The sequence below is a fragment of the Xiphophorus maculatus genome, chromosome 14, assembly GCF_002775205.1.
Source record: "Xiphophorus maculatus strain JP 163 A chromosome 14, X_maculatus-5.0-male, whole genome shotgun sequence".
Classification (NCBI taxonomy): Eukaryota; Metazoa; Chordata; class Actinopteri; order Cyprinodontiformes; family Poeciliidae; genus Xiphophorus; species Xiphophorus maculatus.
Genome location: NC_036456.1, coordinates 19779979 through 19807492, shown reverse-complemented (window position 1 = coordinate 19807492; position 27514 = coordinate 19779979). Strand labels below are relative to the sequence as shown.

Here is a 27514-nt window from a genome sequence, read left to right as displayed (position 1 = left end):
TAATTATTGAGCAGAAATTATGATGAAGCAATGAAAACTGTAAGGCTTGATGAACAATTCTTAGAAATACTTTCTTTTGTATTTCAAAGTGAATTTATCACCGTCTAATGGATTAGGGCTGTTATTTTGGCTTATTTTTAATTTTTGCTCTTCAATTACAAAAAATAACAACAGCAAATGAGTCAAGAAAATTCACCTCAACCACAGAGAATCCTTTCCTCAGTGACACTCGCCTCATTCTGGTGGATCTGAAAATGTTCCCAGACCAGAAGGGAATTATAGTCCCTCCAGCAGGTTTCCTGTGTACCCTGGGGTTTTCTGCCAGAGAGACATGTCAAGAATATCTCAAAAAACTGAACTATTTCATATGAACAGGAGCAGCAACTCATCCCAGATGACGGATCTCCTCACCTCATCCCTGGCCCTGTCCTAAACTCATTTAATCTGCTTTTCTCTTTGTTTTGGTTCATCTTTCACATCTTGAAGATACTTGATCTCCTCCGCTTGAAGCCTAAACCGACTCCCAAACTGGAGAGACGAGGAAAGACCTACGGAGTTTGAATTCTTATTAAAGCTGCGTTCAGACAGCAGGCGAATGAGACACAAATTTGCTTTTTTTGCCCATTTGCTACCTATATCTGACTTTTTCACAACAGTCTGAACAATTGAACTCCAATCTTTTTACCCTCCAAAAAAATCTGATCTGTCACGTCCACGTGTGATAAAAATTCGTATCCCAATGTTTTTCCAAGGTCTGCAGTCTGGATGGTCATCAATGACATAACATTACTGTTATGTCATTGATGTGAGACATTAGTCATTTTCTGCACCATAAAATTCCAGACGCAGTAAATCCGGACATACACAAAGGCTGAAAACTATAATCATGAAATTATGAAAGAAGTCTGTGTCACTATTGCTCATCACAATCGCACCACTCTTGGCTGTGACTACACATGCAGACTTCGCCACAGAAGTTTGTTGCTATTAGTTGTGCTTTCTTTTTCTTATCTTTTTTCGTGTTGTTATGATTTTGTGACAATACTCTCCCGTTGCTAATTAAACTATAAAATTGATCAGCTTCATCCATTACTAGATCCGTAGACAATGTACTGCAGCGTGATGTCAGTATTCTTCTTCTGTGCATGCAGGTTGCTTTGGTGGTGTAAAATGGTCACACAGAAGTCTGACTGCGGTTTTATTTATTTATTAGTATGAGTGCCACACACAAAAAATCTGAATTCAGCAAAATATTGGAATTTTGCATCAAGACCTGCTGTGTGAACGTAGCCTAAGTCTAACTCCAAAATGGCCGCCTTGAATATGAACAGTTTTTTTCCTTTTTTAGTACTTTTAATCACATTAAACCGATAGTTTGCAACTTATTGCGTAACATCAATGTGTGAACATTCAGAGATATACCTAATTACCAACAGTAACGGATGAAGTGTCAATAAAAAGATTTGTGTAAATGGTTCATCTTGACTTTAAATGTGGATTATTGAATAAACGTGTGTTTAGCACGCAGAAAACATCATTTTGAAAACTAAACATTTTACGCCGTGATAAGGATCAAAGTCAGCGAGCGAACACACACCCACCCTGCTCCCTGTTAATCTGCAATTTGTGGACTTTGAATGCTAACCAAGCAGTGGCCTTGGCGAGAGTTGGTTTGACCGCTGACCACAAGCACAATCGAGGGGGGGGAATTGACCTCTGATTGGCGCAAATGGCAACATATGATAGCAACTCACCCAATGAGACGTTAGACCCCGAATCAAGCTGCGAGGGAGGAGAGGGGGAGGTCCAACATACCACTACTCTCTCTCTCGCTCTCTCTGTGTTAATCTGCTTTGTCTGGCTGGATGCACCATCAGCACTCAAGCGTGACCCTTAACCTCCAACCTCATATAATAAGGGGGTTGGGGGAGGCGGTGCTTCCCTGCACCCACTCAGAGCTGACAGGGCTGAGGCACGGAGATGTTTAAAGGGTGTTTTTAGATGGATGAGGAGGTTAGAAGAGCGGAATGAGGACAGCGATAAGAAGGGAAAGACATGAAGAACAGTGTGTTCCCTCCTTTCTTCTCTCTGATGATGAGACAAACAGCTATTGTCATCTAGGAGATGCCGGCGAAAAGCGGCTCCCTTTGTCTTGAGGCGCTGTGCTCGAGAAGAGATGACAAAGGCCATTTTCACGCTCTGTGTCTATCTCTGTCACCTCCCTCTCCTCCTTTCTCCTCTCACTTTTTCAAACTTGTGTCCTCCGGGCGGCCCTCCTCGCCCCTCTCCCCTCACGCTGAGCCTGCCATCTCTTTAGTTATGCCTTTCCCCGACAATGTCGCAGCGTCATTGCCTCCCACCCTTCATCTGCTGCGCCACCCATCCATCTTTCCTCCCCCTCCTCCCCATTCATTTCTCTTTCCTTTGCTCCGTTTGTCCTTTTCACCTGCCACCGTCCTCAGCTGGAGGTCGGCCTAATTACCCCCTCACTCGTGTCTCACCTTCCCACCGCTCACACCTGTAGCTCAGCGTGTACCTCGCAGTCTTTCATCTGTCTCCTCATCAGTCTCTGCTCCCCTCATTTCGGTGAACATTTTTTACCTGTTTTTTCCCCACGCAGACTTACTTGGGCGCTGTTTTCTAATTCCTACTTTTCTCTCTTTTCCTAAATTGGTTTCTTTTCCCCCTCTCCTCTGTCTCCATCTTGGGTTCTGCACCTGTTTATGCACCATCTTCACCTGTCAATCAACCTGTCAACAAGAGGTTATCCTTATCTTCAGTTTTTTTTTTTTACTTTTTATTTCCCTACCAGGAACCTTGACACTTTTGTACCTTTTGTACTTTGAAAAAAAACCTTTAGGTTTGGAAGACCAGCCCAAAGCAAAGATAAAAATATGACAAGTGTCATATGTGAATTTGTATTCAACCCCCTTTAATCTGATACCTTTAAATAAAATCCTCTAAATTGTGTCTACCTATTTGTTTCTGTAACTTTCCCATTAAAAGCCTCAGAGTTAGAGATCGATTTTAAAGTTGTTCAGCAATGGGAGATGACCACAAGACAAAGGAAGCTAAGAAAAAGAAAGCAGAACTGATAGCAATGGGTTTTTGTGGCAAACTGATTGAAACTTGTACAGGGAAGTCTGGATGTGTGGCCAGAAGCCGAAGTGGTGGGATTGTGATGTGACATGCTTTGGTGGCTCAGACGTCTTCATTTTTGGTAGTGAAAAGATTTGAAGTTAGCTGCTAAAATGGTGTCTAAAAAGTTGGACAGGGTTTTCACATGTCATTTCAACATCTTGATATGGTGCATTTTGCGTTTGGAGTTTTACTCTGACCAGTGGTGTGTTCAATAAGGCTCAGTAATTACAACTATCCATGCTTCCTCATTGGGAAGAGTTATCTATCTGTCCAGCAACCAGAGTGAACGCAGAACACCTTGTATTATTTTTTCAACTTTACAATTATCTTCAGTTTGTTCTTCACATAAAATCCTGACAAATACATAAAAGTTTGTGGTTTTACTCATCACAATATGAAACAGACGGTTCATAAACGCATTTCGAATGCGTTTAGAATAAAACCAGCTGCATCCAATCGCAGCTCCTTCTTTGCAAACTTGAGACGCTGTAGTTTGCAAAGAGATTTTAATAGAAATAGCAGAACTATCTTTACATTCCTTCCTTTCCCTATCAGTAGTTTTGTTCATCAGCAGCCTGCGGTCTCTCTGGAGTTCCCTGAAACGAAGGTTGGAATAAAAAAAAAAACGAAAAGAAAAAAAAAGTATTTTTAAACTCTTTCATTTTTGATTACCATAATGACTCGGGCTTTGTTGAATCCTTTGATTTCTATTTGACTCTGTGTGTGTTGGCGTGTGTCTATGTGTGTGTTCAACAGGGTGTTTCTCTTGCTGCACTGCTGCTTTCCCCACTCAGGAGGTTAGGAGAAAAGAAAAAACAGAGAGCACGCACACACACACATCAGTCCCACTCATCCCTCAGCAGCGCCTCCTGTCTATTTATTCCTCGATTCATCCAATTCTTTATTTATTTTACACTCTGTTTCCTAATGCAAATAGGTTCTGCTGCTCCCCGCCGAACTGTGGGAGCAGCATGGGACCCGGAGTGTGTGTGAGAGAGTCTATATACGTGTGAGGAAATGTTGGCGTGAATGTGTGTGTGTGTGTGTGTGTGTGTGTGTGTGTGTGTGTGTGTGTGTTGGACCCAGTGAGTAATAGAGCCAAAGTCCTTATCTGTCACCAGAGAGCTGCCTGGCTCTCTCTCAGCTGTCAATCATCCAGCCCCGGAGACAAACACTCGGCTTCAAACGCTAGAGAGGCAGAGATGGAGAGAGCGAGGATGAGGGACAGATGAGGGTAAAAAAATAAAAAATAGAAAATGAAAGCAGGAGGGATGAGTGGAAATAAGAGATGAAAAGCAGGAGAAGGAGTGAGAGCAGCGAAGGGGAGGCAGGTGTGGAGGGACAAAGTGAAGGACAAAACGGATAGAAGTCGGGATAAAAGTGGAGAAGGAAGAGGGAGCGCAGTCCCCGCAGGTAAACGAGGAATGCAACTTTAAAACACTTCACCTGCATGAATTAGACAGCACCCCCCTCCCTCTCACACTCTCTCTCTCTTCAATATACCCGGGCGACTTTTGAAAAAGCCTCTCTTTAGAAAATAAAGAGGAGGAGAAGTGGCGAGGTGCACACGGGCGTGCTCAAGCACACGCCCACACAGAGCCATCACACACCGACACACACACACACACAATCTGGCAAAGCTATCAGCTCTGGAATATTGGCATGACGCTCCTCAATATCCTGACGGGAGCGAGTTTTTTTTTTCTTTCTTTTGATGACCCTGAGGGGTTTGTGTGCAGCCATGATGATGTGGAAGGTGTGCAATTGCTGGCCTCACTCTCTGTCATGTCAGAGACTGCTTCACTTTATTTCGAGGGTGCGGGGGAAGTGGTGCAGGGTGCTCTGTAACCTCCAGGAGTTGCACTGGGAATGTCTCCCCAGCACTTTGTAACCCCAAAAGCCCTAAATCTTCCCTCAGACGAGAGTAAGAGGACACGTTCGAGTGTCACGGAGTCTAAGTGAGAGAGAGAGAGAGAGAGAGAGACGGGGGGGGGTTGGGGGAAGAGAGAAGCAGCAGAAGAGGGTTTGAACCTCAAATAGCTTCAAGATGCGTTGCAGTGCAGTCAGAGGAGTCGGGTAGCACTGCTGGGAGCCTGTGGGGAAACCGAATGGAAGCCAGGCTCCCATTTCCAATGGTGGATTAAGCGCTGCTGCAGATGCACAAGACCCAAACATATCCTTGGACGGGTTTTGCATCTAAATCGCTTCGCACAAACTCCTTTTTTTTTTCTCTAATTTTTTTCAGCCAGATTATGTTTATATTTATGTTCTGCACTGAGAAGAGTCCTTAACCAGCCTTAATTTCTCCACACCTTGTACCCAAGCAGCCAGATTTTGTCTTTGATCACCAGTGTTTCTTTTTCCTTACACTTATTTGCAGTCTTTGTACCAAAGTCTCAAAGATCATGTTTGTATTTGAGTAAATTTGTCATCTTAAACATGTGGTGTAAAGAGCATCACATTATATAAAAGATGCTCTCTGAATAGTTATTTAGTGCGTCATGGAAAAGTCATGGAAACAGTTTGTTTTCTATTGCTTTACAGCAGTATTCTGTATTAGACTGACTCTAACCCTGTTTAAAGTTTTTGTCCGTCTGGAAGTTGAACCTCCACCATAGTCTCAAACCCTTTTGCTACCACTAACAGATTTTTGACCAAGGTTGGTCTGTTTTGAGCTGCATCCATTTTCCCATCAGTCCTGACAAAGAAAATCAATCCCACAGCATGATGCGGCCACAACTATGTTGTAGTTTTAGCTTAGTTTTGCAAGCTTGCCTGCTTGGTCTTATTTGACCAAGACATTACTTCAGAATTTGTGAAGATTTCAAGAATATTTCTTATGGCTTTGGCCAAAATCTGCTTGTTTTCACTCTTATTCCTGTGGTAACAACTTCCACATTGAAGAGTGTTGTTTTCACAAACCCTACAAACCCTTGATGATTACTTTGTGCAGCTCTGAACAAACCTTTCAAAGACTAAAAGATAACTGGCTTCTTGGAAAGCCAACTATAAAGAAAGGAGGGATAACCCAAGACATTGTTCAGTGTTTTTACTTGTACATAGCCACTAAAGAGAGGATTTGCTCTTCCTTTAGGTTTTCAAACACCAGAACATGACATATTTAGGGTATGCAGTAGCTGAAAAATGTGCTTCTTCACAAATAGGCGTTCAAAGATTAATTTCATACCCCTGCTTTCTCGGTAACAGAGAAAAGAAAAATCTCAGGAACCCTGCATTCTTGGTGGCCCCCAGGGGCCCCTATGGATTACATTGTACTCCTGACACCATGGCCTGACTGAGCTTAAGCTGAGTCGCCTTTAGCTAAAGTTTCAGACTCCTTGCACCCTGTGGCCTCTGTGGAGCAAAGTTGAACCTCCACACATGCATGCACACACCCCTCTCAGGTCGCACATGGGGAGGGCAGACCCCTCGAGAGAGCTCCTACATGCATGAACGCATGTGGATGCCCTCCGAAGCACACACACGCACATACACACACACACTGCTGATGCAGGGAGCACTGAAAATGTAGGTGACCCACACTGGGGCGGGTCAGCGTCTCACCTCACTCCTTCCCTCCCAGTGGGATGAATATTAGATGTTTCTCTTTCTGTGTGTGAGTAAAGCTCGGAGAACAGGACCGAGAGCCGCTGCATGCATTTTAACCTCTATTCCTCCAAAGCCCAGGGTGACCTAATTAAATTAGTGAGGTGGTTGGAGTGAATGAGTTAGAGGCTGAAGGGCCTTTCTCACATCAGGGGGAAACACCAGCTGATACTATCCATGCATGTATGTGTATTTTTATGATCTATGTCATGGTAAGCTGTAAAGTTAAACTTACTGAGAAGCGCAGTGGGAGCTGCAGAGGGTCTCTGGCATGAATGTGGCTGCGTTTCCGTTGAGCTACGTTCAACGGCAAAGTAAACTGGAATTACAAAAATAAACTCGCTTAATGAAAACATGGCAATTTTGAGAAAAAAAACAAACGTGTTTTTCGATCAAAAGTTTTTGTGCTAATTGATTTTTCATCTGTATTTAAAATTTGTGTAATTTTCTTTTGCATCACACAAGTTATGTGATCCAAATGTTACTACTGGAAGAAACGACAAAGAAGACGACAGGAAGTGGTTGGAGGATGATGGCACTGTGTGTTTTTTAATGCCTTATCACATGAACAAACTTTTCACGTGCGATTTTAATTGCGTTTCTTATTTAATAAATTGTGTTTTTTTACATTAGCGCAATGTCGACAAAGTTTTGCTAAGATTTCTCATGAAAACGCAGCTTGTGTGGGTCTGGAGGGTTTCTTTCATCCGCCGTCGAGTCGTTTCACATGATGTCTGTTTGTAAGCAGCAGGGGTCTTCTCTTTCTCTTCCTCGCTCTCATGCTTACATACTTGTGCACACACGGGAACACACACAGAGCTGTCAGGGTCTGCAGTTGCTCTGTCACCTCACACCTCTGCAAGACAACCTTAATAGGACCAATTCAGCCTGCTGCAAATCATCCAGAGTGCACTCTGGAAACGGGCAGGGTGGGGGAGACTAAAGAGGCACTAGAGCAGATTTAAGAGTCAAGATTAAGTAAAGATTGGGAATGCTGTATATATGAGATGGGAAGTCAGGAATATGATTTAGGTTTATATGATCACCCAGAGGGATGGTTAGATTTCCCCACTTAGAAACAAATCAAAACATGGCTTTGGACAGAAAGCGTCTCTGTGGTTTTTTGGTTCCTGGTCAGTCATCGAGTTCGTTTTTAGACACCTGTGTAATGCTGCCAACCTTAGCTGACACCGTTAGAAAAATACTTAAGGATGAAAACTATACTTTTCTTTATGAGTCGAGAAAAGGCGCCAACTTCTTAAACTAACTCATTACGACCTCAAGATTTATTACCACAAAGCTGAGAATCAAAGGTTTTCTAGGATTATTTTTTCATTGGGCAGACACTGAATTCATTTTATCAGATATGCTTGAGATATTACGTATAACACATAAGTGTATTTAAAAAAGAAGAGATTTGTGGTATGCTATTAGCTTACACGTTTTTACTTTTCTCCTCCAATAGAATCCAGATGGTCGCCTCCCTAAAAGCAACCAGGTTCCACATGGTCAGCCTGAGTGAGATCAGACTTGGTTCATCATAATCTATTGCCTTTGCAAAATCTTAAATTCTGAAAAATAGATCCAAAGAAAAGTCATACAAAAACAGAGTCCATTTTTGCAACAATTTTCACATTCAGTTTTGGCACGTTCAACAAACGTTTGTGGCTGTAGCTGAGCAGCGGTGCCAGAGACGCAAGAAAAGCTGGCAAGTTAGCATTAGCACTAGCTAGCATTAGCTTGTCGTAAGCCAGCTGGACTTCTTTTCAAATCCAAAAGTCTGTGTGAAATATGTTTAAGCGACAAAAAAAGTTCCTTTAAAACTGGTCATTAACAGCCGCCATGATAAAAAGCCAAAGCAATGTAACCATAATCCTGACATACCCAGACAAACTACTTTTTACTTGTATTTATTTTCCTTTTATTGCTGGATTTGACCAGCACTGCCTGAAAATAAAGTGAATTTGAGGCAATATATTGATGTGTAGGTGGCCATCAATTTAAGTTCATGGATTTCAGAAAATCAATCAAAACTTATAAGAACCTTAGGGCGTTAAACAGATCAATAATGTAAACATATGAAAATAATTTCTTTAACTGATTGATAATTATCTAATACGACTTGTTCTTAGGATTCAGTTTGCTTCCTTCTTACAGAGATATTTTAGGAATGCTTCAAGCAACTGAACCAATGCATCGTTGGAGAAAAAAGGTTTTGAGTAATGAAAAAAGGTATAGAGCTATAGAGATGTTAGAAAAAGAGCAAGGCAGAGGTTCACTGAGACACAAGAGGCTGTATATAGATTACTTTCTAGAGCGAACATTTGTAGGAGTCAAAAGAACCGGCGTAGAAAAAGTTCTGAGCCGGTGATGCAGGAGCAGAAACATAAAAAAATAAATAAAAAAAACAGGAACAAGGATGCAAATGAGAAAGAGATGAACAAGAAAAGAAAGTGGGGGGGATGTTTGCTTGAGAAAAGTTTCTGTCTGACCTGAATATGGTTGCGTTGTTCAGCTTTGTTCAAAGAGGAAAAGAAGTATCTCTGCACAGTATTTCTTTTTTCTTTTTTCCAGTTAGCTCTAGTTTCTCTTCATGATGCAGCTACAAGTTTCAGCTTAATGCGATACGCTCGTCCGCCGCATTGCATCGTATTGTATGGAAGGTAGTGAACGCAGCAGGAGCAGAGCAACACGACAGATGAGGGGTGTGTTTTTCATGGCGCAGACAAACGCAGTGTGTGTTGCAATTTGTATGCGGGCGTGTGTGTGTGTGTGTGGACGTGCTCTTTTCAAATGCCAAAGCATCCAGCGTGCCTCCATCCCGTGTCTCTGCGGTTATCCGGAGTGTGACATGTACTGGATGTGACATGGACGCTGCAGCGTTCTGGACCGCCTTCGGACAGCAGGATGAGCTTGTGTGTGTGCGTGCGTGTGCATGTGTGTGCAATGACAAGGACACAGTTACCTTCAAAGTCCCATGATGCCAACTAACTATTCAAACAGGGCTTTGCATCCCCCCTCCTGCTGACCGCCTCCTCCCGTCTCCCTGCTGCTGTAAGCCTTATCGTTCTAGCTTTACCTTCCTCTCATCCCTCGTTCTCCCGCGCCATATGGAAACCATTACAGCCGTTGTCGTTTCTCACCACCTACATTCCCGGGGGCTTTTTCGATGCTCACTGACTTTACATCAACCTCGTGCTCCCGTCTCCTTGTTCATGCCGCTCCTCATAGCAGGCTTATCTGTTGTTCTTTCACCTGCCTGTTTCCATTTCCCCCGAAACATCAATTTTACCCCCCCATCCCTTTGTTTTGCTGCATGAGGCTGTAAATCTTGCTTGTAAATTGCCTTGGTGGATGGATTTTGTCCTGAATGACACTGCTTTGTCTTCTGTTTCACTGTAATCGGCCATGTTTGGACTTTAGAAATGATTTTACATACAATTAGCTTTTGCATTGAAAGATTTTCACCCTTATTTGAGCTTTATTTTGAGCCTCGCCAACTAGAGACGTACTTGTCTATTTATCCTCTAGACGTCCTACTATTAGCGGGTTCCGTCAAGCATTTCTTTGTAGATTTTTGAAGACTCACAATAACAAGGTCAGTGGAGACAGGTGTATTTGTCTTTTTGTGGCTGCACCAGGTGGTTTTCGCCTTACTTTAGATCAGTGTCCTATTCTTAATAGGCCACAGAAATGCTGTCATTGGAAAAACAGTATTTGAAGATGTAGTTTTTGTTTTTTCCTCACTGTTGAGAAACATTTTTTTTAGACTTAAAGTATGCAGAAAGTCAAGGTCAGTGGAGTATTCATTAAAGATTAAGACACCAGAAGCATAATTCTCACTTCACCCAGAGATTTTAGATGGTTGTGATTGCAGAAGCTTCGAATACAAGAATCGATTTTAGCAACATACAGCACCTAAAACCTTTATTACCTCTGTTAGAAAAGGTGTGTGAAGGACAGAACAAAAGAACAATGAACAGATTGCAGGATGAATGATTAACAGATGGACAGACAGACAGATGGGTGCATAGATCCATGGAAGGGTGGTTGGATAAATGAATGGATGGAAGGACTGATAAATGAACGTTTTTCCAGACTTTTTCCTTCTCTATGTGTATCCAGAACTTACAAATTATGAACTCTAATTCCATTTTTTTTCCAGACCAAGGAGGACTCCTTCAGTTTTTAAATAATAATCAAACCTTGTATTTTCCTTTTGACTTTTTATATAAACTGGCAGGAATGTTATCAGAATGTTTTAAATTATCTACCGCACCCCCCGGAAACAGCAACGCTCCAAATGCACGTTTGAAACGTTCCCTTCTTTTCTATAAAGTCCTGATTAAAGCTGCATTCATTGCTACAAATCCAAGCCCCAAAATGCTGATTTATAGGGAAAAGTCACCATATTGTGTTTCTTAGTGGCCTCATTCGGATTTCTTCCCGACACAGTATCTGGAGTCTTTCTGGAGGCCATCTGAGAGAGCTTTGATCAAGTAACCTCAGCCAGTTTGTATTGAAACGAAGTAAATCTTCCTCTTTACGTCCACCCGCCAACTGAACAAACGTCATTAAAAACAAAAGTTCCTGGATGGAAAGCTTTCCATCCTTCCCTGCTCTCCATTCACATCCATTCTCATCCATAATAAAAATGTTGGGAGGTATCTGGGCCACTGCTTTTGGAGAGAGACTCTCATCAATTTACATTATAGCTCTCTGTTCCCTCCTCTGTGTCTCTTTCCTAACCATTCTCTGTCTCCCTCCATCTCATACAAATGGGCCTCCATCTCTCTGCAGCTGCATACACACAGTCAAAGACCACTTTCTGCAGCTCCACTCCAGGGTATATGGTTCTTTAATGAAGACAGTAATAATGATTATGGATATTTTAAAACCATCTGACGGGCCCTGTGCACTTATGAAGGCAGAAGTCTCAGAGTCTGGGATCAAAAGGACCCGTCCGACGAGAGGGGATCTTCGAAAACAAACGCAGGATGTGCCTGATGGATGGATAATAACACAATTAAAAAGCAGACAACAGATTGTGTTGAAGCTGATTTCCGGCATGCATGTGGAAGACATTTCCATGCACTTTCTATGATTTTTTGATGCGGGGGTCCTTGGGTTCAGCCGGCAGAACGGGGGTTTCAGACGGCGTCTGCGCTGATCAAAGATGAGGTCAGGATAAAAGAGCAACAACATGAGTAAAATTTAAAAGCTCCTGAATCTTTTATTGTAAACCCAGCCGAGCCGTGTAGAACATAACCGGTCAGGAGCGCTGGGAAAAGCAGGTTTGTTTTTTTCCCCTTTTACAAAGTACGCTCTCAAGAGACAAATTGGTTCAGTTCGTGATTTCTGTACACCCAAGCAGATGTTTCACGTTATATATTGTTGGTGTTTCTTCCAGGACTCCTGATTGCTCCAACAGGAGGCTGGAAATGGATAGTCCTATCTCTGTGTGGGTGCCCAGAAATATTTTTTTTTTTTTAAAGTTGATTTAATCCAGTGCTGAGGCTTGAAACAATATTTTTCTTCAAGAAAAGTTAAAGCTGCCTGCGAGGAGAAGTGGATAACTTTACATCTGCAGATCGTCTCAATCATTGTGTTCATACTCGAAAACCCGTCACTTCTTCTCTTGGTCGATTGGAGTCTCATTAAAGATAATTTGAGAAAAAAAACAGTGGATTTGAGTCCAACATTTAAATGTGATATATTATCCTTCCTTGAATAGGTTAGAATGGGTTCATGGTCTATACAAAACATGTTACATCTTCTTTGAGGGTGTCTTGTCACTTTAAATCCGAGTGAGGAGCTGGCCACGTCTCAAAATTCAACATTTACACTCACACAAGAAAATGGCTGCAAACAGATGAGCAATTATACAACTGTACAGCAGAAGTAGAGCCTCCTGCACAACCAACAAGAGTGCAGCAAGTAGTTTGTCAAGAACAAGACACTTTTCTTTTCCAGCAGCCATTGTACACCACATACAGCGAAAAAACCAGCTGACCAAACTTGCTGAAATGCACAGCGTAACTCAACAGTCGAGAGGTTAGTGAAACGGCTCTTTTTCCAGACACCAAAAAACTTTCATTTATTGCCAAAAATGTCTGGGTGGTTTCTTTTAAGCACTTCAGCTGTTTTTAGAGGCAGTTGAGATCCAAATGGAAGTGTAAAAACATGCAAAAAGTGAATTTTGCGCAATAGGTCCCCTTTAGGGTTCAGGAAATCAAAGTGATGAAAATGGACGTAGATCGGGGGAGCGCCTCTAGAAAATGAGACCCTGAGGATTTTCCTTGAGCACCAGCCACTTCGAAGACGTGCAGGTGTTGTGGCTCAGCAGGAGTCCTGCCGTGGCCAATCGGTTTGCTGCTCCTCTGAGCATGGACGCCATAACTCCCCTTCCTCCTTCCTTGCGTTTGACAGCGTGTGTCCATACAATACAAACGAGGAGGAGGCAAGGCGAGGTCATTTGGGACCCTCGGTGTGTGATTATGCTGCGTATACCATGAGATTAGAGCAGACAGCTTTATGCACCGGAGGCCCCGCCATAAATCCCCCCCAACCCACCCGGCAACGCTGTCATTGTTTGCTTAGCTCTCTTATAGACGAAGATGCGGCTGTCACTCCCTGGCTGCACTCAAGCTCCACATCAAACCCCCAACAGACAGACCAGGAAGCTGAAGTTCACAAGATTCAAACACTCGTCTTGGTCTTTGCCCTTTGATGCTTTATCACTTTTCTCTCTCTTCGCCATCGTGGCTCTCTGTTTGTTCCCGCGGGTTTTCTCGGCGCTCTAGCTCACCTGCCCCCATCCCACACACTCAGACACATTTTGCTGCCTTCCCGCCCCTCTCCACCTGGCTGCACCTGTGTGCCCGGCTTTGGTGCCGAACGTGGCTCAGGTTGCTGCTTTGGAATCTGGGAAATGTTTGAGCTGCCTGATATGCAAAGGCAAGCAGGGGAGGCAACGCACAGATGCACAGGAGTAGAGCAGTGCAGGGCTAACTTTGATCTATTTTTATGGGGGTTTATGTAAGAAAGTGATACATATTTGTGAAATTACATGAAAAAATGATAAAATGTTCTGCATTCTGGGGTATCTCTCTTACAGCTTTACTCAGTCTTGTTGGTAGAATTACTCAGGCTCAGTCCGACTGGATGGAGCATGCCTTGACAAAAAATCTCAACAAATTTTAGGTCTGGACTTTGACTGGGCCATTTTGAGAAGATCGGTATACTTTTATCTAAACAACTCGATTGTAGTTCAGACTGTATCATGAGGACTGTTGTTCTCCTGGATCGACTGTTTTGCAGCCTGTAACTGGTTTCTGTCTTGTATTTATGCTGCGTTCCAGTTACCTGGGAAGTGGGAACTCCAAACTAGATTTGACATCAGACCTGAGGTAACAGCTTTCTAGTTAAGAAGTTGGAATTTTAACATAGTGACGGCCATAAACATTGTTGCAAAAGCTCCGACAAGCGTCATATTAAGCTTTACTTTCCATAAGCAAACGGCACTTTTAATTAGTTGAGCTTGGAGTTGCAGGCGCTACATGTAGCATTGATTTTAGACTCACTTTTGCTTGTGCGTATTAAAATAATCGTGTTTCCACCACAGCTTATTATTGTTGATGTCAGGAGTGGCCATATTGAAACACAAAGTCGGCCTTATAAGTTGTAACTCGGAGTTGCTCCCAGTTTCCCAGTGGGAAATCCGACTTCAGAGGTTGTTCCAGTTTTCCGACTGGGAAGTTGGAACTTCCCAGTTCACAGCAAGGCTGGAATGCAGCATTAGTTTCATCCAGCTTCCACTGACCGCTCAGTGGAAGAATTGATGTTGCCAACACCATGTTTAGCTGTGTGAATGGTGCATTCTGGGTAAATTTAAGTATTGCTGCTACATAAAAAAGTGTTAATTTTCTGCCACACCTTGGGTTTTATAGGCGAAAACGCTCATCCGAAGTCAGTTTATAGCTTTCTCTCTGAGTAAATAGGGTTGAATATGGCAGGCAAACTTTCCAGATTTGTATTCGCAAAATCACTTCCCTTCCACTTCACAGTCATGCTCCACGTTTGTGCCGTGACTTTGTTGCAAAGTGACTAAACGAGGGTTTTTAGGGAGCGGTGTGCACTCAGGAAGACACGCGAAAGCAGGCGCAGCTGGTGAACCTCAAAATGGGGGTGAATTTTATTAGAAATGAAGCAGGTTGTGCAAAATTTAAGAAGTTTTAAAGCTGAAAGTGCAGAATGATAGATGAGGGATGGCAAGCAGGAGGTGTAAAAGGTCGTGCGGGTGGGGGGGGGTGGTGACACTTGAGTGTTCTCGGCTCTGCTCGAGGGTTGCGGCGGGGCGATGCTCGGGTTGAGAAAATGATGTTTCTGCCCTCATGAAAGAGCCGAGAAGAGAAAAGGTTTGAAAGCCCACCCTCTCCATCCCCTTCCCCACCCATCGCTCACCCCACCTCTCCGTGTCACCTCTGGCCCCCTCCAGCCTCCCATGCCATGTTTCAAAGTGTGGCCACATGAATGGCTCTATTGTTGAAGGCTGAGAAAAAGGGAAGGGGAGACACGGAGCGAGGCAGAGTGGACAGAGGCAGAGATGAGAGGGAGTGAGGGGAATAATGAAGAAAGAAAAACGAGTGGTGAAAGACTGAGAGAGAAATGTGCCCGAAAAGAAAAGAGAAAAGGGAAAATGCAGTGTTGCTCTGGGCTGCTTCTGAATTGGATGATTTATTTAGATCTGGTCATGGAGGAACTCTATAAAGCAGTTTATAGGCTCACCTCACTTCATGTTTTTTTTCTGATTTTTGCTCTCAGATTCATCCTCCTTGTTCTTTTTCTTTTTACAGTTTGTGAATTTTACAGCCATCTCTGAGGCTCACAAACTAACCTCCGTTTTTCCCCATTGAACTTAAAAGTGGATTTAGAGCATCCACACAAACTTTATTGGTGCTACTGCATGCTGCGCTGCAATCCGGGAGCCGGAGAGTGTGAATTCTGGGATAAATCCACGCTGTCTTCCTTTTTTCTGCACCGCTTGATTAGATTGGGACAAGGTCTCCAAACCTCATCCTGTTTGCTGTGCGCTCAGGTGCTGTCACCCACTCTCACACACAAACACACGTCAGCTAGGTTAACCTGGGTTAACGCGGTAAATCCACACTTTGAACATGGATCATAAAATTGAGTTTTGCGCCGTGAATCTCTTCAGAATCCACTTTTTTTTTCTCCCCACCACCACATTTCCACTGATTCCTGTTTGTTTTCCTTTCCGTCTTCCACCTGAAAGCTGCCCGGTAGCTTCACATGCTCAACACTTGCCCTGTGAGCATGCGAGTGCGTGTTTGCTCTGCCATTGTGCGGCGCAGCTCGGCTGTGACTCAGGATACCATCAGATAAAGCTTACACAATGTGTCATGCAGGAAGCAAAAAGGTGCTTGTTTTTATAAGAGTGGGTGCCAGTTGATTTCATTGTTCATGTTTGGAGAAAACCAAACCTGTGTGTGAATGTGGGTGGATAAGCCTGGACAAACCTTTTGTGTTCAGCACAAGGGGTATAGGCGTCTGTGTGTGTGTGTGTGTGTGTGTGTGTAGCCTACCAGTTAAACAGATTTTTTTTTTCATGGCTGCAGAAGCTTCAGGATCTACCACCATGTTTACATTTCAGACTCTATAAATGGTGCGAATGCCAGTCTGAAGCCGACAGGAAGGAGAGATATGTCTGTGTTTATAAGTGTTGAGTGAAGCTGAGTGCCTCGCCTCTCCAGTCCAAGTATGGCCTGATAACCCCCGGTGACCTGCGTAATGAGAAGTGGAACAGTGGTTTTCCCAGCAGGCCTCGGGGGCCCCGTCCGAGCCGACGCTCCTCGCGCCGCGCTCTGAGCGCCCGCCTCGAGCCAAACACACCTGCTGATAACGGCTGCATCTCATTTTGGAGCAGCAGGCCCGTTGACTCTTAGCACTAGGAGGTAACGCCAACCTTGATGGATGTGACTGAAAGTACGGGGGCGCAGTGGAGGATTAAAGGGGGTTTCTGTTTACCTCGGATCTTGGAACGATGCTCTCCGCTATTTCATGGTGTTCCAGCTGCAAATCTGAAAAGTGGTGGAATTTGCTTAAAGTCTAAAGGAACATGGTCACTCAGAAAGAAGTTGTCCATTTTGGTGTGCAACTGATTGAAAGCGAGGAAAATGATGGCTCTTCTGGATTGGCAAATGACAGCTAATGGCGTATCAAGCAGCATTGCTGAGTATTTCAACTTCCTAAACTGTTTTTTCTTTTGAATATTTTACATATCTGAAAAAAATCTGCAAATTTTCTCTAAATATGTAAGAGTCACATCTCATAAAACAATCCATCAACTCTGAACAGAAACAATGCGGGGGTCCCGCATTGTATTTTCTTTTCGTAAACAATTTGTTTCTCTCTTTTTTTAACCTAAAAATAGAAACAAAATTATTTTAATCTGTTCCTTCTTCCCAACTTAACCTTTTTCAAAAGGTCATGTAACTCTAAACTCTAAACTAGTTTTATTTAGCTGGACTCAGGTCAAAGATTCCTCCTTGAATTGCAAAACTTGCAGACCTCTGACCTAAACGTTTGCATATCATTTTATTTGCATTTTGGTAAATTAATTAAGTAAAAAAAAAAAGAAAGAAAAAAAGCTTAATTCTCATGAAACTGAATATGCATTAAACATTTTCCCCATTCGATGGGGCTCTGATCCCAGGTTCTGCCAGTTGATTCCCCCTAATTTGTGCTGCATAATATTAGGAAAACATGCGAACATGGTGGTGAATTTTGCAGTAGTGATATAACTTCAAACAGTTAAACAAATACTTAACACAGGTAACATGCGTATGCTTTTGGTTTATTGTAAACACACATAAAACCTTTTTCTTAATAACTGTTATCTTCCAGCACTTATTACATTAATAAAATAGGAGAAAATAGTCAGGTTTATCAAGAGTGGATGTTATAAGGACTAAAAACTGAGTACATCTCTTCTCTTTTGCTTTTTTTTTTTTTTCGTTTTGCAGCTGCGGTTCTTAAAAACAGCAGCAGACCAGTTTATCTAGGAGCAAAATTAAATTAGTGCGTTATGCCTGCAGTCTGTACAGCTGAAACTAATGAGAGAGGCACTGCCTGTGAAAAAGTTCTTGCTTTTCTATCTAATTCTATTACCAAAAATCAAATTGTCTCATTTTCAGTGCCTCGTAATGTTCTTAATCGTGAACTTCTATGATTATTTTTGGCTTCCAAAGAAAGTTAGGAAAGTTTTCTTTAAGAAAAAAAAAAAGTTTGTAGGCTATAACCCAGTTTCATTAGCTTGTTTTACCAGTTTTTGTTACGCAGTTTTTTGGTTAACATCTGACAAAAATCCTCCTAATGACTTGACTTTTAACCTTCATCCAGATTCAGAAAATTACAATTAAATGTTGTAATTTTCAATTGCAATTATATGTTGCTGTTTACAATATTCTCCTTCTCACACACAGTGCTAAAGTCTTTGAAATAAACAGATGGTTCCATAAAGCTATTACATAAAGGGGGACGGGAAGTAGTGGCATAAATGAATCATTTCTGTTATCTGCCTCCACTTGTTGTTTTACGGGTGAATGGAAACAATGCCTCGGATTATGCTAAATGGCTTTAGCAAGACTAAATGACTGCAATCCTGAAATTACTAAATAATTGTGACAGGTCAGGCTAAAAGGTGAGCTTGCTTCTTTTTTTTTTTTTGCCTTCGATTGAACTAATAAAACTGTCACTTCCCGCTTTATTTGACACCGGCGCAATTTGCTGTTTCTGACAGAGCAGTTGTGCAACATCCCTTCCTTGTCTTTGTGCGCTTTGTGATCTTGCATTGTTTACTTTTAATACTCAAATGGTTGTCTGACAGCAGAACAGAGAGAATAATTAAGCGGGGATTTTTTATTTTTTTATTTTTTCCATGTTTCTGTGATTCCCAAGTGTTCATGTGGATTTGTTGAAAACAGAAGCAGCATCTCCTGCAGAGGTAAAACAAAGTAAAATAGGCTAGTTTAACATTCGATCACTTCCTCCCACTTCCACATCACCGTGTCACTTAAGATTTTGTGAGAGTGGGAAGTCTTCCCCCTCCCATTTGAATCTTTCCTGCTGCAAACTGTTGTGTCTGTTCCCTTCAGTTGTAGCATTCAGTTAAACCGGGAAAGTGTCACAACACGTGATTATGTGCTACTTTCTGTTCCTCTGCTGTCTGCTACGTCTGCTAACCCGCTGAATTAGAGTTACTGTCGGCCTCGGGAGCTCTGTTCATAACTCGGTATTTGGCCTTATCAGGACGAGATGGCCTTGTGCTGTGAGTCGGGTTGACGCAGCCTGAGTCATTGCTCGAGTTCTTGGCCTTTTTCTTTCAGCTCAGGTTAGAGCTGCACACGCTCTAACCAAGAAAAGTCTTTCTTGACTTTTGCTTTTCTCAAGTTCTCGTTAAATCTGGAATTTTAATGGTTTCATGACTCCCAGTGTTTAAAAATATATATAAAAATATATATAATACATCATAGATGAAAGTGAGAAAATGCCTTGACCTCTTTTGTTTCCCATGGTGATTATTTTCGGTGTTTATCCTATTTTCCTCCATCCTATAGAAACCTGTTTTCCAAGAAGTGAGAAAAATTTAAAAAAAAGAAACCAGCAGTTTCTTGTATTGAAATATTCCCTCAAAACTGAGCTTCTGGTTCATTAGGCTGAAAATAATCTGATTTAAAATCAAAAACAATTGGTGGGAGAACGTTTTCCAGTCCAGATGATTGAATTAGAATCACTTTGTGGATTTGGATGACAGGTGTTGGATCGCCACGCAAACACACTTCATCCTGAAGTGGATGACATACTGACACCAAGACTGCTTATTTCCAAACTAATTAACTGTACATACCTGAGATCTGGCTCTGACAGCGTTGTTCTTTGTTCTGCAGCTCTGCTCAGATGGTTGTCTGCCTGTGTTTCTACCTCCACGGACATGCCTCAGTTCTCACTTCTAAATATAAACACCGCAGAAACAAATGGCGGGGGGGGGGAATGAAAATGAGCTCAGAGAGAAGACGTTCTTCAAAAAGGGAAAAAAATACTTTTTAGAAAACGCTTTGAACTGCTGTTTTGATCTTTACTTTATGCATGCATCCATATTTGGAGAAGGGAAGTCTTTATTGTAAAGTGTCTCTACACTTTTTGAGACCTTAAAAGTCAAATATATGAATAAAGACAACCTACATGTGTGATATTTGCATAGCTATGGGCATAAGGGTAGTGTTTCTCTACTACAATACATATATAGAGTCAATTCATTAAAGACATAAAGCAGCAAATGGTAGTTCAGCACAATTTGATCTGCAGGGGGAGCTTGCATATTTGCGGTTCAGTATTAGTGGATTTTTCTGTTGAACGCAAATCAAAATTACTTCTTAAAAATGTGCCTACTTGCTTATTTCTCCAGAGAGCGCATCTGAAGTATTTAGAAGAAAATGCAGCTTGGGAAAATTAAAAAATTAGACAAAATGTTTCTTTTTTGATGGATCCTGTCTGGCAGTGAAGCACTCTGAACTGTTTGCGTGCCGAGGTGAAGATTTACCTTCACAGGTGGAACGTTATGGCTTTCGCTTATTTTGACACACTGGTTGCAATAAAAACCAAAGTTGTTTCAAGCATCCAACAAAAATGTACAATCTAATGGATAAAGGTATAAAATTTGCCAATTAGGTAGTGAATAAAAGAAAAAAAAAGTTTGCTCCCCCCCCCAAATAGTGCAACAGACTCTTTCTTGACTTTTGCTTTTCTTAAGTTCTCATTAAATCTGGAATTTTAATGGTTTCATGACTCCCAGTGTTTAAAAATACATATAAAAATATATATAATACATCATAGATGAAAGTGAGAAAATGCCTTGACCACTTTTGTTTCCTATGGTGATTATTTTCAGTGTTCATCCTATTTTCTGCACAGCTCCTCCGTCCTAAAGACACCTGTTTTCCAAGAAGTGAGAAAAATTAAAACATAGTGGAACTAAGAGAGCTAAAAGACCCATCTGTTGCTCATTCAGCGGCAAAGACAGGTGCTGTATAAAGACTTTAATTAACCGCCCCCGCCTGCTAACTCCCCTCTCCTCCTCCTCCTCCTCCTCCTCCTCCAGGTTCAGGGACGACAAGGGCTACGTTCTCTACCCTCAGATCGGGGACCGGCTGGACCTCATCTGCCCCCCGCTGGACACGGCCCGCTCCACGCCGGAGTACGAGTTCTACAAGCTCTACCTCGTGTCGTCGCGGGAGCAGGCGGACCGCTGCGAGGTGATGGGCGCGCCCAACATTGTGCTGACGTGCGACGAGCCAACGCGGGAGCGCCGCTTCACCATCAAGTTCCAGGAGTTCTCGCCGAACCTCTGGGGCCACGAGTTCAAGAGCCTGCACGACTACTACATCATCGGTGAGCGGAGCGGTTGTGTGTTGAGCCATCCTGCAGGGTGTGGGTGGTGCTCGGTTGCAGGGGAGTGGGGAGTTGTTATGATTGCATGGTTGATTTCTGATTGTGCCTGAGTGTGTTTGTTTATTCCCCCATAATGAAGACGCAGATTGGGCGGGTGTGTTTATGGTAATTATGTCAGAGATCTGTGTTTAATCTGGTCTGCAGGCGGGCACAAAACTACAGGACGCTCCTTAGCAAAGAAATTACCAGATGACCGTAATGATTCCAGCAGTAAAATTTCTCCCAAAAAACTTTCTCCCATCTTATTCTTTTGACTTCTCGCTCTGTCAAAAGAAAGTAATATTTCTTGACCTTGTTCACATTTTTCTGTGCTACGACCACAAGCCTTCTTGTGTTTTGTTGGAAAGTTAAGTTCCACCCCAAAAGTAGCTCATGACTGCAATAAAAAATGTTTCTACCATTAGCTCCAGTGAGTTCAGACTTTGTGAGACTCTCATTTGCTCCATTTAGTGTCTGGAAGTCTGCTGGGTTGTGTCATTCCCAGCGTCCTCCGTTGCGGCATCTCCGAACATTAATTTGCAGGTCTTGTCACAGATTGTTAGTTGGATTAAGTTTTGTACTTTGACAAGGCCGTTCAAGCATGTTTAGGGTCTGTTGATGCAGATACTTCATCCAGGACTGAGCAGCTTCTTGTTTCTCTCCCCTCTCTTTCAAAAGCCATGCTGTGGTCTGAATGCAGACACAAAAGTAACATTTTTGCCTCATCTGACCGCATTAACTGAATATTTTCTGCTTTTGACCGGTGTTTTAAAACGATAATAGAAAAATCTCAAGGCCTTCTGTCATTTTGACTGATTACAGTTTGCACACATGACCACTGTGTGTAAAGTTGAAATAGAGGTAACTAAATCCATCCAAAAAAAACCCATAATCTCTGAGCTCTCTTCTAACAATGTTACTCCTGCTAAATGCTAGTACCCTTCATGTTCACTGAATGCTTCTGCTTCCTCTTAGTTTTTCGCATAAAATCTCAGTGACATCTCAAAGTTGATGGTTCTAATGTGGCAAAGGGAGAAATAACAGGGGAACAAAAACTTTTTAAGTCACTGTATCTTCTTTTGTGTGGGATTTTGCGAACACCAGTCGATCCTCTCTGCTTTGTCCTGGTCGAGTGTTGGCGTCTGTTTATCGTCACTGCCAGCTTTCAGCGACCATGAACGGAGAGGCTGAAATTTGTTTTGGTTTACTCATAAAGGTTTGTTTGGAGCTAGGCTGCGCCCGATGAGGTCATCGAATCGAGTCCGGCCGAGCGTCTCGGCATCGGACGGAACAATCTGGGAGGAAAAGGTCGCGTCATATGAAACCTGGGGGTTGTTTCTAAACACATGCCCAGAGTCAAGCGGGTGTAGCACTCGCAGCCCAGAAACACAAAGAGCACATGCTTGCATACGAGAAGCACTCCCACCGCCCACAAGTTTCCAATACAAACACAGGCCCTGTAAAAACACCCCAGGAGCGAGAGATTGAGCAGGATAGACAAAGAGAGAGACCCTGTTTGATTCCCACAGCTCTCCGCCCACGCACCTGCGAGCTCTTTTCACTCAGGTGTGCAAATGCTCTTTTCAGTGTTTTCTGTCTGCTGTTGCTGGAGAGGAGGGAGGGGAAAAAATGAAAATGAAGGAAGGTGGGACATGCAGGGAGAGAGAGAAAGAGGGAGATGGAAATAAACAAAGAGAATAAGGAATCTTCCAAAGTCAGTCAAGTCCCTCTTGCCTCTTTGTGTTCTATATTTGTTCGGTGTTTCTTTTCTTGCTCTTGGTTTTCACTATCAGCTCTCATAGCCGGCACGTTTTGTGAGGAGAGGTGAGGCACTGGGCATGCTTCCCTTCCACCCTCCCTCAGCTGCAGCATACTAATGGCCCTGTTTAGCTTGATTCAGTTCATTCACAACAAAAGTCGTCTCAGTTGCACAGAAAAAGCAAACAGGTCCCATTTACATTTAAATATTTGCTCTAATTACGTTGTCAGATTGGATGTGAATGACTTTATGGGAAATCTCCCTTCATCTCCTGCCCTGTTTTTATTGTTACTTGAAGGGAAATAATGTACCAATCACAATTAGCTTGAAAACAACAGAGAACAAATTACTACAAGCGCAATGGGAATAAAAAATATTCAATGCCTTACAGAAATATTTATACCTTTTGAATTTGATTACATTTTGTAACCATGCACCAACAAATTTCAATGTGTTTTTTTTAAAGTTTTTTTTTCATCAAAACAACGTGGAACTTAATCTGGAGAGGAAGAAAAACGAAACGTGATTTACTTTAAAGTTTATTTTACAAATGAAAATCTGCATTTATATTCAGCCCCCTTGAGCAGAAACTAGCCTAATTGGCTTTGACTTGGCCATCCTAACATCCTCCACTGCCATTCTCAAGTCTTTTGCAGCCTCTAACAGTTTATACTTCCGTACTTATAGCTCCATCCATCTTCCCATCAACCAGCTTCCACTACATGGTTTGTATCAAACTTTTATTGGAGTTTTTCCATGACGGACGTCGACAGACGTGTCCGAATTCACAGAGGAACCTTTTAGATGCTTTTTTGGAGTCTAGAAATCTAAAAGGTAGATTTCGATCGTCTCAACTGATTTATGTATGAGTTTAGTAATGGAATAAATGTTGAAACACTGCAGGGAATGTTAGTAGTAATAAGCCTGGATGGTAAATTAAAAAGTGACGCCTGGGTCTTTAGTAGCCATAAAATCGTGACACTGCAGTTTATTCTAATATGGAAGCTATGGAAGATGAGTCAGTTTAAATGGGGGGGTAAAAAGCGTGAACGGAGCAGCAGCTGGCAAGTAGTAATGAAAGAGTAAACCTCCATGCTCTTTTTTTTTTGGTATTAATGTTAACAATGTACCTTCCTCAATCTGGGAACTGAAAACAGTACAAGGATCCTCACTGAAGCGTTGATTCTGCAGAGAGAACTGTCCTCTGAGCAAACTACCGAGTTTAATCTAGTGGTGGCCAAACCGTTTGTCAAATGGGCCACAATCGTCGAGTCAAAAGTACTTGAGCCAAAAAGAATAAATAAATATGGAAAATCAATAAACTGAGCATTCAATTATGCAACAAAACTAAATAAAGTAGCCAGATTGTTTCCAGAAAAGGGATGTTAAAATTATTCCGTAGGTTAAAAACGAGTTTGGCATGTTTTCCTTATTAAAAGAATAATAAATCATTTTAAAAATTATTTTGTGATGAACAGAAAAAGTACATACTTTTCTCAGGACTAAAAACAGGATTTAGATAAGCTTAATTATTATTTGAAGCAGACGTAAGAGCACCAAAACTTGCATTTGGGTAAAAGTCACCAGAAAGGTCTGCAATTGAAGAGATTGCAAAAAGCCTGATTATTAAAAGACAAACACTTTGTGTTTTACCCATTTTCCAGAGTAAGATTTTAATTTGTCTGTAATACTTTTGTCCTAATCATAAAGAAAACATCTGGAGTGAATCTGGTTGTTTTACAATTAGGTAAATGTAGAGATTATATAGATTTTCTTTTTTTAAAAAAGCCTGCATACAAGTGGTTCCAACACGGAAAGATATTTCTAAGTTATGCACCGGTAAGGCTGGTCTCAGCATTTACCAGTTTCTGGTTTTCTTTAAAGCATTTACCTGGTGATTTTAAGAACTTTAACACACACATAAAAAGATTTGTGAAAATTGTTAGTAGCAATTCACCAATTAAATTTAACAGCCATGTTAGAAATGTGCTGCAGGATCTTTGATAGAGGTCTGAGTTAAATCCATCAGAAAATGAAGGATTTACAAGATTGTTCCCTTTCATGCATCAAAGGAGACATCACTAACCTTTTGCTGCGTCAAAGAGCTCGCTGTTTGATGTTGCATTATGAATATTAGTGGAGTTTTTCTTTTTTGAAACATTTAATGAACAGAACAAAAATCTTGTTTTTCCATTGACCTGCCGATCACTAGTCAGAGACATTTAAGGGGAAATTTGCTTTGATCACTGCCTGTTTGGATCACTAGTTTTCCTTATTTTGTGTTTGAAGTAGGAATGGACCTGGATAGCCCTGATGAGAAATACCACTTTACACAAACATTTAAGGCGTTTTCACACCTGATAGTCAGATGGACTCAGTTTGATTGGGGACCAAAATTGCAACATTTGTTAGATTTTCAGCTGGTGTTAGTCGCTTTCACACTGCACTCTGTCAAACGAACCAAACACTTTGAAAAGTCTGTTCCCCTCCTCACCTGTGGTGGCGCCGCATCAAGAGCAACTAAAGGAAACGACAAAAAAACTTCTGAAGGAGACACTGAGCGCAACTTTCTTCTTCGCAAATGTAAATAAAAATTGAGTAACATCAGATTTTAGCAGTTGTAGGATTTTGCTGCAAAGACTATAGACCATTTCTAGATTTTTAGGTTTGTTTTGGTTGTATTTACCCAGAATGCCCTGAGTTTTTAAGCGGTCTCCAGTCTGCTTGGTATTCACATACGCATTCAAACTGCGGCAAAACTTAGGCTTGTAGGTGGACCAGAGTTTGATCTGATTTAAGGGAGCTTAAATCAGATCTGAGTTCAATACAGATCCACACCTCCTCAAATGAAGCAGACTTTATAGGGAAATAAACGAGAGTTGGAATAATGCAGACTAAACAGGCCTGGTGTAAATGCACCCTGAAACAAAAATGTACAAAACATTTCAAAAGCAGCTATTATTTGTTACACTGTGCTTTCAATATTATCTTCCATATGTATTTATTGTTGTAAACAGGTTTAAACAGAGAGAAGTAAACACTCAGTAGTGGTAGTTAATATATTTTAGCCAATTATGCTTTTAATAGTGCAAAACAAACCTACAATCTTATGTTAGGTGCTCAATTAGTCGGACTATCTGTACAGTTAGCCAGCTGTAGATTGGTGGCAGGAAATCTTTCAGTTTTCTGTGTCTGAAAATACTTCCAAACAACTGGATTTGTCTCTATTCTAATCAAAGGAAACATGTGGGCATGCTACAGCAAGCTGACCGGCAGTGCTCAGTAAAAGCCGCCATGTCATTTTCTGCTTTAAGCAGCTGAGTTAGCCCTTTCTATAAACAAGGCAGAAGCCTTCTTTCAAACATAGTGGCAGGAATGTTTTCAGATTTTCAAAACTGTAACATTACGTGTCAAACCAGTAACTGGCAGCTGGTTGGTGTAACAGGTCCACACACCACCGTCAGAGATCTTAAGCTCTACAGGCGCCGACTTTATTTTCTGCTCAGAATCCAAATGTTATCTTCAACCCACAGATGCTGGATAAAAGCAATAACGTACAAATCCACACCTCCCCAACAATCTCTTGTGTTCGTCTCACTCTCCTGGACTCTCACCTGACAATCAGGTTTCCTTGAGACACAAACGCCTTTATCTGCAGTCACGCAGCCCAGACCGATCGATCGACAGCCTCTAGTCCGGTCGATCTTCGGCCGCAACACAAGGTCGCACACGTTCCATCACTTTCATATACGCTCCAAATTTTACAAATGGAGGGGATCGGCGAGGTAAGGAGATAACTGAGTACATCTTCAGACTGCGGCGTGCCTGTGATTGCGTGTCACTAATGAAGAATTGTATTCAGTCTCTCGTGAGATAATTAATTACAGTTTATCCAGCTGTGAATTTACAGCCGCGTATCTGCTAACCGGCCATGTCAGTGGAAATTACACAGAACACGCCCGTGGACTGCGTTTAGTGGATGAGTTTAGTTGGGAGCGAGCATGTTTGTGCATGCACGTAAAGGCACCGATGTATGCAGAAGCCTCGGGGTTATCTTATTTTAATTAAGAAATATAACGTACCGTAATTTCATTTGCACACTGCAGAGTGGGCACACATGAAAAATGTTTGAACGGTGGAGGAAGCGGGTCGGTGGAAGTTAATTTCAAAGTCAAACCCATTACAGGGTACCTGTAACTTGGTTAAAGCCCACCGGCTGAACAGTTTCCTGTGCAATTTGTCACCATAATAAACACATAAAGTCATAATGAAACTCTGCATGTTCTGATTTCTACTCTAAAATTATCAGCAAGTAATGTAATTGATCCTCTTTTAAGAGAACTTGGTGATTTTCCAGTAAATCTAAACTCTCCTCAGCTTTAAGAGCCTCTAATTCATCACAGATGCCTCTGTTTTGTAATCAGATTACTTGAATCTCATTAAATGTAATTCTTTTCTTCCGTATCCTGGGGAGAGGAGAGAAAGAGCGAGGGAAATTGA

The 27514-nt window shown here is 42.0% G+C and overlaps 1 protein-coding gene across 1 annotated transcript in view; it reads left to right on the top strand.

Moving 5' to 3' along the window:
• Positions 1-27514, top strand: part of LOC102221882 (ephrin-B2-like) — a 113027-nt gene that overhangs the window by 30443 nt on the left and 55070 nt on the right. Inside the window, exon 2 of the mRNA XM_023346264.1 lies at positions 20927-21216. Within this exon, the coding sequence (XP_023202032.1) occupies positions 20927-21216 (290 nt within the window). The remainder of the gene's footprint in view (positions 1-20926; positions 21217-27514) is intronic.